This window comes from Drosophila arizonae, chromosome X, assembly GCF_054131065.1.
Source record: "Drosophila arizonae isolate 15081-1271.41 chromosome X, UAZ_ARI_1.0, whole genome shotgun sequence".
NCBI classification, from domain to species: Eukaryota; Metazoa; Arthropoda; class Insecta; order Diptera; family Drosophilidae; genus Drosophila; species Drosophila arizonae.
Window position 1 is genome coordinate 30,121,828 of NC_142927.1, and position 12,532 is coordinate 30,134,359.

The 12,532-nt window shown below is 40.4% G+C and overlaps 1 protein-coding gene across 1 annotated transcript; it reads right to left on the reverse strand.

The window, feature by feature from the left end:
* Nucleotides 1-11,340: 11,340 nt before the first annotated feature.
* c12.1 (spliceosome-associated protein CWC15) lies at nucleotides 11,341-12,509 on the reverse strand. Its single transcript, XM_018013770.2, has 2 exons — nucleotides 12,226-12,509; nucleotides 11,341-12,115 (listed from the first exon to the last, which is right to left on the reverse strand). The coding sequence occupies exons 1-2, from the start codon at nucleotides 12,354-12,356 to the stop codon at nucleotides 11,482-11,484; spliced, it is 765 nt and encodes a 254-aa protein (XP_017869259.1). The 5' UTR covers nucleotides 12,357-12,509; the 3' UTR covers nucleotides 11,341-11,481.
* Nucleotides 12,510-12,532: the final 23 nt, after the last annotated feature.

The following is a 12,532-nucleotide window of genomic DNA, read 5'->3' on the forward strand; positions in this document are numbered from 1 at the left end:
GATCAGGACGTCGAGCTAAGTCGATATAGCCCTGTCCGTCAGTCCGTCCGTATGAGCATACCGATCTCAGAAGATATAAGAGATAGAGAGCTGAAATTTGGCATGCATACTCGTGTCTACCATAGGCAGTACAAGTTTATCTTATTTTTTCGATAACTCGTCCGATAACGTTTTATCGAGAATAATCGAAAAATCGACATTGTTTTTTCAGCATAATTTGAACACATTTAGACCTGGAGACTTCAAATTTGCGTTGTATATAAAGTTAGTAGATACAAAGATTTTATTTAATTTACAGATTTTGGATACCACGCCCCCTTCGCCCCCAATTTGTAAAAAACGCATTTCAAGTACTAGGGACTTGTGCTTTGGAATGTACACACATGTGATTACGCTCTGAAAGTCAGCAGAGCGCGTGATATAAGTGCGTGTGAGTACGTGTGTATGGATGTGTGCATAAAAGAAGTGCAAAGTGAGTGGAATATCAGCTTAGAGGGTTCAGGATATCTCCTAGTCGAGCAGTCTCGACTAGGCTCTAGTCTTACTTGTTTTTGTTTTATTTTATTTTTTTTATTTAATTTATTTTTTTTATGCAATGGAATGATCGCAAAATGTGCAGATATACAAATATATATAGACTATACATAGATTATATTATAAAGAGTTTATAAACAAAGCACCAAAACGTGAAGAATTATGAAATGCTCCGATTGTGATTAGCTCTAGCTTAATATAACTTTAATTGAGCTAAAAAGAAAACCATCAAATATAACAATGCAAGAAAAAAGAGAATATTGACTCGACACCGTTTTTGCTCAGGTCTGCGTCAGGTCATTCGGGGAAGGTTTCAGCCTATTTATGCTAGACATCGAAGGTCAGGGTAACTGGTCGAGAGAGCAGAGAGAGCTTCTGTTTTTTTTTTTTTTTTTTTTTTTTGTTTTACCTGCGAGCTTTGATTAGCGGTTGCAGTTCATTGCCTTTTCAAACTGTTCGTGTTGAGTGATTGCTGATTAGTGATTAGTGTCCTCTTACTGTTGTTTTTGTTGTCGTTGTTGTTTCTGCTGTGGTTGTTGCTGTTGCTGCTGCTGCTGCTGCTGCTGCTGGTGGTGCGGCACCCACATCATTACAGCTATTTTATTAGCCTTTTGATTATTATTTTAACACCAGTTTGTGCTGTCGCTGTTGTTGGCAGCAACCGCATGAGCTTTGTGTTGTTGTTGTTGCGATTGCTGTTGCTGTTGTTGTTGGTAATTACTTATTAAATATACTACAATATGCACTGCACATGCACATGCCTGCGTGGCAAGTTCAATAAAATGCATAAAAAAGTGCTACAAATTAATTTGTCGCTTGCAGTTCATTTTGATGAGCTATACCCACTAATGAATGTGTGCACCAATGGGTAGGTATATTTGCTGAGAGGGGATTTTGAAAGGTCTTTACAGATACCCGGAGAGATATTTTTAGCAGTCTGTCTGTCTGGTGCTTATTTGCTTGCATTGCAGATAGCTAGATTCTTTAACTACCGACAGCTTTCTCGATATATGTATATGCTATGCCCAACAATATGTATGACATCGATATACTCATATATTTCCTACAGATGTACGGCTAAAGCTAATAGGTTTTTCTGGTGGTCCTGCTCTACAAGTCTAAGTAGAAAATAATATTTAAAGTCAATCTATAATTCAAAAACCAGAAATAAGGATTATTATATCAGCTCTAAGTGATCCTATTCTCTAAAGTATACTACATCAGCAAGGGTATCTTCTAGTCAGGTAGCGCCCAAAACTTTAGTTGTTATTCACTAACAGAAATTTCGCAAATTGCGAAAGTGAATATCACACTGACCCTAAAACGCGTCAGAGAAAGAGAAGCAGTAAGACAGAGAGTGAGAGAGAGGGAGAGAGAGAGAGACGAAAATTATATTATTGATACTGCTTTCAAATTCGAATTGCGAGTGTTGAGCTTTGTGCATTGCATTTTATTGCATATTCAAATCGATTCAATCTTACGCCAGATACCGTTCGTCAATTGACTTGTGCGAACCCCCGGCTGTAAACGCAATCATAAACAGTAATGTGACGAATGATCTAACTGTCAATATCGTAAAAACAAATTGTCAATATCGTATACTCGAAGCTTCGATGCCCTGGCACTGATGATTCTGGCTTTTAACTTTTCATTGCTAATTAACTGAAAATCGGTTATATATCTAATATATTTAATAACAAAGAGTACCCTAGTCGAGATCCCTTGAACCCTTACACTCTAAGCATTCTGCGCTTTTTTTATGCGGTATCTAAAATCTATAAATTACTTAATCGTAGCATTCGTCCCAGTAAATGGAATTGAAAATAAATACGATAAATTCTTACTGTAAAATATAAAATTTGATGTCTCTATCATTTGCAAACTAGGAAACCTCTGCGTTATATATTATCGCAAAACTCGCTGACATAATAAAAATTTGACATAATTAAAAATTTAATAAATTACATCCCATTAATATAACTATTGACAAAAAAAAAAAAAAAAAAACTATTTAGCTGTGACGAAAAAACTTTCAAGTCTGTACATTTTCATTGAATACTATTTTTATTAATTTCTTCAATTTTTTGGCACATCTTTTTTATACAATTTGTTTTTAATTGCCATGGTAAATATGTCAGAATAGCCAAACAGCTCGGTTTTATTTATAATTGTTATATGAGATAAGTCATAGAAAAAAAAAACATTTTACCCTGATTTCCCTTTTTCAATGAGCTCAGATAATAAAAAAAAACTGAATCTTGAACTTGGAATTTAAAAGAATATACATAGCATAGCATAGCAAAGGAACCTATCTAGATACACATATCAGAGTCTTTATTAGGCACTCCGTGTCGAACCTCTTAGATCTCTTTTACCGCAATTCAATAAGCTCAACATTTGAATTGTCAATGAGCATACTAATAAGTACAACTTTTACTGCATTGTCACTTAAAATTTACCAAAAGTATTGCCCCACTTAAAGTCATAATAGTCCACATACAGGCTAATATGCTCATTTGCGCTCGTGAAGAGGTTCGAGCCAATAAATTTTGATAGCCCATTGAATAGCAATACTGATACAGTCATACGATGTCATATGGGGCTGGTGGGCAAAAACAATAGACAGCGTGTGGATGGATGAATGAATGGATGCAGTGAATCATCATCAGCACTACGCTTGGCGATATGACAATTTCGTGGTAATCTCGTTGGTTAAAAAGGCAATGTGTGTGTGTGTGTGTGTGTGTGTGTGTGTGGGTGAGTTGTGCGTATCTCGTGCCGTTGTCACGCCAATGGTCGCACGTAAACCAAACCAAACAGCTGCCCTGAACCTGAACTTGGACTTAATTAGTATGCAGAAGCGCTTGCTGCCGCCAACTGGGAACTCCAAAGATTTGCCGCCTTGAGCTTTAATGCCCGTTTAACATAGTTGCTGACGGAAATGGAAGACCGGGCCACTGGCACTGCTCTATGCCTAGAAGTTGACAGATTAACAATTAGCACAGGATATTACAGGCGACCGCAAGGCCTCTGCTCATGCCCATACCTCTGCCCATGCCCATGCCCATGCCCATACCCAAGTGAATGGGACTACACTTGTTTCGGCTGATTTTGTGCCCAATCTCAATAGACAGATGCAAATGTGCATGAGCGGGGCGTAGCTGAACGTCGAGAGACCAACAGCCAAAACCGGTATTGTGAATCATGGGGGCTTTTCGATTACGTTTTCACAGCTGGGGAAATATAAAAGTGGACTGAGGGGAGCTCGCAGATGCGCGTTTATGTTTGCACAACTTTTGGCCCGGTTCGCTGCATTCGCAATCAAAGTCGAAGTCGTTGCTTTTGCTTTAGGTTTTTTACCCATTCGACTTTAGTAGAAGCGTGCGAATTCGCCGAACTAATACGATTCGTTCGTGGCGATGGGGGGAGGAAGACGAAATCGATGCAACCTGACCAACTGACTGAAGGCATTTTTCAAATTGAAATGCATGCTGAAAACCGCAAGGTTCTTAACTACCTCTATTTATTGGCTTACATAATAGATACGCATGGCAGTCGCACTTTGGCCCGTCAGGACATGGGACACAGGACTCTGGCCATTGCTCAGCGTCAGTGCTGTCAAATTGCCACACACCGGATGTGCACTGCTCCCATCGACCGACCACTTGGCTCGGTAACCGGCTAGCTGACTAGATGGCCGGCTCAGACAAGAAGCCTACAATTTGATTATCGCAATGAGAATTGCAACATTTGGAAAATCGAGGCAAAGGCAACGGTCCAGGGACCTGTGCCCCAGCCACCGAGGCCCACAGCTCTTGGGTCCTCAATGGGCACACACACCGAACAGCAGGGGACATGCGTTTCAGCGAGGGCTGCTCTTAACTTTTTCATATGCCAAATCGAACATCTTTCAATTGTGGGTGCTAATTTAAATAAATATTAAAGTAGAGACAACACATCTATGTAATATATTAAATAAACAACGAGCAGCCCTGTTCAAATCTATCTATTAGCAGCCTCATAGTTATAGTCATTTACTCAGCAAGCCTGCGTGATTTACTGGAAAGTGTGTTTTATAAACACTTCAGATTTAATCCATGCATGGTTAGACAGCCACACAAATACTTACACACATACTTAACCATAAAATACACAAAAATGTAAATCACAATTTAATATTTATCAGCCACAAAAATGCCATACCAAAAAATGAATTTGTCTTACAAAAACAAATAAAAATAAAAATATTATTTCATACATATTTGTAAATTGAAAAACAAAGCTATTTTAGTTAAATAGGTAATATGAAATTTTCTAATAAACTTAAATTACATTTATTTTATGAATGTCGGATCTATAAAAATATGTATCTCTGCCTGTAAAAACTTGCCAGATAGATTCAAATGATTCTATGAAACAAAAGTTACTTAAAATAAGGACAGGCAGAAGGACAGCTTGATAGTCGTGTTAGCTGTTAGTGCTTATTAACTTTATATTATAGAAACAACTTCTGCTTTCCTCCACATTTTACATAAAGTTGAGCTTAAGAATAGCAATACTCACGTAACAGTTGGGCAGCCCTCGCATGTAAGATTTCCGTAAAACGGCTTTTTGGGGCACAGAACAAAAGATTCACTGCGTAGTCCACTTGTTGTGGCTGCTGCTCGATTCCGTTCCGTACGGTGCGGTACGGCTTGTTAGCCCCAACTTCGAATCAAGAAAGGGCCCCGCCCCCCAAACCGATTGATGCTGGGGGCCTCGCAGCGCGTTGCATTTGTCAACATATGTAGCTGTCTGTTTTAATGGTCAATTTCTCACTCTAAATGGCTTGATGCCAACCCAACCAGGCACGGCTCGGTAACAGGTCCCAGGTCCCAGCTCACAGTCGCGTCCTAGGTATCATGCCTCTGTAGCTGGTGCCACTTTGCACCCTTTTGCATGGCATTGTTAAGGGTTGTCCGACTAACCCACTTCATTTGTATTATGCACATATAATATATATATATGATATTTAAAGCAACAATGGATGAATTATTTGTTAGAGGGAGTATGCGAGGCACAAGTATAAAGGATTAGCTAAATGAAGTCGCTAAGAACTGATTAGCTTGGGGCTCATTGTAATACAATAAAGGGCATTAGACAGTCGATGTTTGGACCCAATTGATTGCAAACTACGGCAGACAAGAAAATGCGTACGGAAAACATTTTGCGGCCTGTGCCTGGCCAACGTCGCTTCACTGACTCACTGCACTGTCTCAGTTGGAGTCTAAGGCTCTGGCTCCGGCTCCGGCTCTGGCTCTGGGTCCGGGTCTGGGTCTGGCTCTGTTCGGGTGTTGTAGCAACATTTGGTGACTTCTGGCAGTGGCCGTTGGCCAATGGCCGGAAGTGCAACAGTATGCAGGATGGTCGTGGGAAGTAGTTAGACCACTGGGATACAGCACGGACGACGCTGGAGTTCAAGTTCTAACTCAGATCCGAGCATGTATTCTTCTTCTAATGGCACCAAATCATTTACAGATGTCGCAACATTTTGCATAAAAATGTCATACGACAGCGTCACATGGAATCGCAATGCCAATGCCAATGGCTGGTGCTCCGATGGTACGGCGGAACACTTCCATCCCTTTCCATAATGGCGGCAACTTAAACGCCTCTTCCAGCCAGGAAATGCATTTTCATTTAGCAGCGGAAGTAACTGCAAATGAGCTTTTAGTTTTTGTCTACTAGCCGCCGAACCTGCAATTTGCCAACGCATCCAAATGCATCCAATTTGCGCACCGCTTCTACGGCTGCCCCACCTGTTGCGACTGGCCAATAGGCAGAGTCTGGATGAATTAGCATTAGTCGACGATACAATTTAAGCTTTGCTATTTTTACGGTTGCGTATGCAAAATTAGATTTTTAATCAAATTACCTAGAAGTGGGAATTAGTTGGCTCCGGTAGCCTACGACAAGTTGCCGTCGATCTTCCCTTTTCCCTCTCTCTACCCGTACACCCCATTCTCCCCTCCCCCCTACACACACGTAAGCTTGATTGACATATGCGGGCAGTGCAATACATGTGCATGTGTGCGTGTGTGTGTGGAAGTGGGTTCCGATATGGAACACTTAGTAATATATGCTACAAAGGAAACTCTATTTTGGTACATCAAGTTGATTCATTTCGTGCTTACAACCGCATAACAAAATCATTTTTAATTTATTTATACAAACGCAGCAGAGCTGATTTGCTACAACTACACTGCCTTACCCCGCCTGCCCTGCCCTGCCCCTCACGACAAACAAACGAAGCTCAATTAATCAAAAATCAATACACTACTAATCGAAGCGTTGGGCTAAAACTCAAAACTTGCAACTAAAGTAGATTTTATTATAAGAGCTAAAAAAAATTGTATATGCCCACATATATTTAGCCCACCAAACATATTGGATTGTGTATTCAACGTGCTGCGGAATTGAGAGAATCTAACTCGGGCTGATTGCTCCACTTGATTGGTCATCTTTGGCCATCAGCCAGCAGCCTTGCTCCTACCGCCGGGCCTTTGCGAACTCATCAGCATCGCCAGACCGTTTAAAGTAGACGAAGAGATTCCCGCTGCGCGTCTGCCATCAGTGGGGACGATTTACAAATGGCCATAACGAGTAAATATGTCAACTGCAGGTGACCCCAAAAACAACGGCGGCGGCGGCAGCAGCAGAAGCTGCAACTAAGAGCAAATCAAGGTCTAGCAGGCGCATAGGTTTGATTGGTCAATACCCTGTAGTCGAGTTTAGGCAAGTGTATAATGAGGATTTAAGGCAGTTAGTGGCTACCCCATAAATAAATTCCTCATCCTAGACTCCATGCAAGTGCATAACCTAAGCAAGATAGTACAGACTACGCGATACTCTGTTCAGTGTTATTTATGTCCAATATGAGATATATGTTGGAGTAAATTTAAGTTTAGCATAATCGACCACAGAGTTTGTATATTCTTGACGATATTATCAATATCATATTATTATTCAATTTTCACATTTGGAAGCTTCCAATATAGAGAGCTTGGCTTGCTTTAAAATTTCCAGCTTTAACTAGTGAGGAGAACCAATACACTCGATATGTAATGTACTACAGAGTACGACAATACAGTTATTGAACAACAAGTGAAAAAATATCTGAGATGCATACGAGTAGGAGAGACCAATGACGGATCTGTATAGGGACAACCTTGAAAAGCAAAGACTTCAATGTTTTGCGTGAAACAGGCAGACAAGTTGATTTGATATCGAATAGAACTACAATTAGGTATACAGTTCGACTCGGGAACTCTCCTATTCCTCTGCATGCTTACCCTAAATTCGTTATACCCATTTGTGCAAATACAGCCCAGAGTAGCCAACAACAACGAGAGCAGTGAAAAAACGCGTGGAGGGTGCTGGGCTGGTGGGGCATTTGCGGATGGAGTGGAGGGCGGGTGGGGTCGGTGTCTTCCACAGGCCGTTTGGGCGGACAGCGATGCATGTGTTTCCGGTTGCACTCAGCGGCAAACGGTTTCCAGTGTAAATTGGTCAACTAAATTATGCAACATCAGTTGCACCAGTAGTCAAGCTGTCAGCTCAACCACCCCCGCCCCAGCCCTAGCCCAGCCCTATAAAGTGCACAGCATCCAATGCAATAGCAACAGCAACAGCTGAGTGAAATTTGCATTTTATAAAATTTTAAAGCAACAATCCATGTGTGTGTGTGTGTGTATGTATGTGTGAGTGACTCCGTTTGTTAACTTATTTTCATTCCGACCAAATGGAGCACTAAAAAGTTTTAACCGTAACCTGACCCATTTGTATTAAAATTTTAATTTTTACAAATTTATTTTTGGTTATTTTTTGCCTCTTAAATTCACTTTGGAATCATACTCAAGCAGATATATTTCTATAGAAACTCTTCTATAGTACGATATACAAATAGCATAAGAAATTATCCTATGTCAGCGGTATATAGGACTCCTATGTCAATTAAAAATATTAAATGGATTTTAAAGATTTGAGGAGATCCCCCGAGCCGATATTCGAATCCTATATGTTATGGGAGCGAAATTATTCAATAAGTTGTCTTGAGGGGTAGATTTTGAGCAGCTATCCGAAATATTATAAATAAATCTTTATGTAGAAATTTTTAACCTCTCATCATAAATCCTAATATTTTTTCTTTTTTTTCCAATTGAAAAACCATTATTGATAGTGGTTTCATTCATTACAGAGTTTTCCATTTAAGGCCTCTAAATTTGCACCTAGTACTTTTTGTCAGCAAATTTTTTTAGAATCGGGCTTTCCTAAGAATTCTATATAAGATTCATTCATCCATTTAGCCAAAAGCTTCCACAAAAGTTTCGATTTTTGCAACGCTTGAGAAATGGTCAATCAGTCATATAGACACGGTTAGGTCGAATCAGCTTGTCAATATAATTGTTAATATACATATGTATCTAATATACACATATGTATATATTAGTGATTTGGTTTACTCTTTGATATCAACAGCATACCTTGTATAATCGGGTTGTCCCTTTGTATTATATATTTAATATAAAATATTCGCATAGTATAATACGAATATATTTATAAATTAAATGTAGATTTTTTCGATATTCACTTTACTTAAAATTCTTATCAATCTATTAACAATTGTACGTAATAAACGCCTTGAGCCAGAATCTAGCCAAATTGGAAAGCTGCAGCGTGGGCGTGGGCGTGGGACTTTTGTTGTTCATCTTCAGTTGCTGAATGGCTGCGAGAGGTGGGTGGCTCCGCGGCTGGGCGGCTGAGTGGTGCGCTTTTGGAATGCTTCATAAAGCCAGAAACATATGTTCGTGGTCTTTGTTTGGTGGTCAGCCGTGTGCTGGCCTCTTTAACCGCTGCATGTTTGTCACTTGCGACCACGATGCCCATTTCCGTTGGCCAGTCGCCATTTTTTATCGCTTCTGATTGTTTTTGCTGTAGTTGCTGCTGCTGTTGCTGTCGCTGTTGTTGTCGCTGTTGTTGTTGTTGTTGTTGTTGTTCTTGTTTGCTAGTTACACGGAGTTGTAAAATGTGTGGCAATTGATTGGCCATGGCCAGCGGGCGGAATGGACATAATTTAGCGTGGCAGCGACTACCGAAAAGTGCATTTGCAGATTGCCTCTGTCTGGATGGATGGAACAAATAATGGGAAAACATAATGCAAAAACAGGAAATAAATTATTCTGCCTGCTCTCGATATGTATGTACATCTGTATGTCTCTATATGTATGTAGGTATGTGTGTCTGTATGCATTCCAAGTGGAGTCCCCCAGCCCATCATATCTATGGGCCTGACCCTAAGCTAAAGCCAAAGCAAAAGACAGAAGCAGTCAGTGTAATAATAACAATCAGCAACATTTTCCTTCTGCTGCTGCTTGATGATGATGATGATGATGATAATGATGATCTGCTAAACATGAATCAAAATCTTAATGATTACAGTGGTGAACAAAAATTTGATATGATCGTATGTATGATGAATTTCGAGGATAATATTGAGGCAGCAGTACTCTCTTTGAAATTCACTTTATAACTGCTATTCGGAAAAGAAAATAATAAAATAGAAAATCCTTGGTTATTCAATTAATCAAGTATACAAATTTCAATCTAACAAAATCGTTTTAGTGTAATTTAGCACTTGCTTTCGCCCATAGAAGAGTGTTTCGAATGACTCTAAATCCTTAACACATACATATATCAACAGTTCCGAAGCAGTGAAAGGAATCTTCTTCTTGATGTTATTATAAGCTTTTATAGATGATAGATGATGATTCTCGAACAAGTCTAACCTATGACCAGAAGTGCAGGTATGTATGAATATGTATTTCTGTATGTATGTATATGTATATATGCAAGTATTTTTACCTTTATGTTCACCTCAAAACTGGTTTCTGATTTTCTTCTTTTTCAAATATTCCTACACAAGGGCGAAAAATAAAAGAATGCCACACCAATGCTTACTCAATTAGGCCGGGATAGGAAAATTGAAATAACTGTAACGTGTATGTACATAAGTATGTATAGATTGCATACAAATGCAAAAGTAAATTAAAAATATTTATGTATTTTAATTTTACCTAAATAATACTTTGTTATCTAAGTAGAATTTTTAAAAACACAATCCAACTTGATTTTGTTGAGCAGTGTCATCATGATGATCATTGCTGAATTGTCTGGGCTAATTTTGTTTGATTTTGATCGAATTAGCGTAAAATTGAGCGTTCGGCAACTTTAGGTAGTCCACGGGTCGCGCTCAGTTGGCGAAGGTCCCGGCCAGTCCGGGATCTCGGGAATGGGACGTGCGCTGGTTTGTCAAAGGCGAAGTTCAGATTGCACTGGCCGCGTGCGTTGCATTAAGAGGCGTTGCAGCAGATGATGATTTGCATGGCCATCAACATGTTTGCTGGCTGACGTTGGCAATCCGATCTGGCGCGTAATTGGCCAAGTTATTATGCGCTTTCTGCTTGCTCCTTTGCCAAATTGATTTTGCTTCGTGCCTCATCAGCAGCGACAATTGCCCTGGCCCTGGCAAGTTCATCATGCTGCCGCTGCGCTGCCATTGCTGCTGCACACGTAGCCTCAATGCCTCAGGTTTCGCATCGAAACTTCTTTGGACTTTGCCATTTTAATGCTGAGCCGCTGCTGCTGCTACTGATGTTTTTTGCGGTTTCACACTTTGGTTAAGGTTCCATGCCCTTCGCACTCAGGAGCCAATGGGCAATGGGTCAAACCAGCAGCGCTGCGTCTTGCTAGCCACACTAACGACTGCTGTTCCAGTTGTTTGGTTTAATTTATTAATTTGAAGAGCACAAACAAAAAAAAAAAATTAGGTTGTATAAAACTATTACAAATATGTTGGTTGGGCAGTAGAACTCAACTGCTTACATAGATCATCTTAATCTGGTATCTTATCTACTTAATGTACTTGTCCATAAACTTTTTGTGGAAGTCCGAGCGCAGAGCGTCGTTAACGAAGTGAGTTTTCTTTTCTGGAGCCGAGCGTGCGCAGTTTTTGAAGACAACATCATCGTCCCAACGACGCTTTATTTTCAGATCCCCGCCATTGCCAGAGGTGCGTCCAGCAGCTGATGCCGCTGTGCCGGGCTCATAGTTAATTAGTGGATTGCCCGATAGAATGTTCTCCATGCGAATGCGTTCGTCCTCCTGTTTCTTTTCAGCTTCACGGCGTGCCGCCTCTTGCAAGCGTTCCTGTTTGATCTTCTGCAGCTCGGCTAGCAGGGCCGCATCATCATCGTCCGAATCGCTTTCCGAATCCGAGCTGTCATTGTCCAGTGGCTCGTCTGCATCGAGATTGGCAGCATGTTGTTGCTGCTGCTGATGTAGCTGCTGCTGCGACAGGCTGTCTAATTTGGTACGTTTGCTTGCGCTGCTCCCGCTTGCATTGTTCGCCTCAATAGCCTTGCGCACAATGGAGGGCAGCGCCTTGTTCGAGTTGTTGCCAGAACGTAAATCGCGCTCCCGTTCCTCAAGCTCCTTGCGAAAATCACGATTGCGTATCTCCTCGCTGGTTCCTTGACCAATTTCTCTGCAAGTGTTGAGATAACGTTTACAAAATGTTTATTATGTTAACATATTTATGTGGTAAACGTTGAAATGTATGCATATATCAATGTGTGTACATATGTATATGCGTACCTGTATTTAAGTTTGGTATGCCCAGGCAAATCGCGACTCGAATACTGTTTGCTAAGTGCGCTTAAATCTTTTTCACCACGTCCAGAGCCACCTCGCGCTGGATCAAATGTTGGGCGCGCTGCTGTAGTCATTTTAAATCTCTAATTTATCCAAAAGAAAACAAACTTTATTTAAAACAATTCTAATTCAGTGACTACTATTAATTTGTTCCTATTTTGATGCGTATCAGCTGCGTTAGTGTTGAGTTTCGATAACTAATTTCTATCGATGGGCTGAGTAGCCAGACGTGATTTCCAGTTAATCGTTA

Bases quoted from the DNA above. Each gene is read 5' to 3' on its own strand.
- c12.1 (XM_018013770.2), bottom strand. From the start codon at position 12,356: ATGACTACAGCAGCGCGCCCAACATTTGATCCAGCGCGAGGTGGCTCT. The intron at 12,116-12,225 runs GTACGCATATAC...CAACACTTGCAG, and splicing joins CATACCAAACTTAAATACAG to AGAAATTGGTCAAGGAACCA.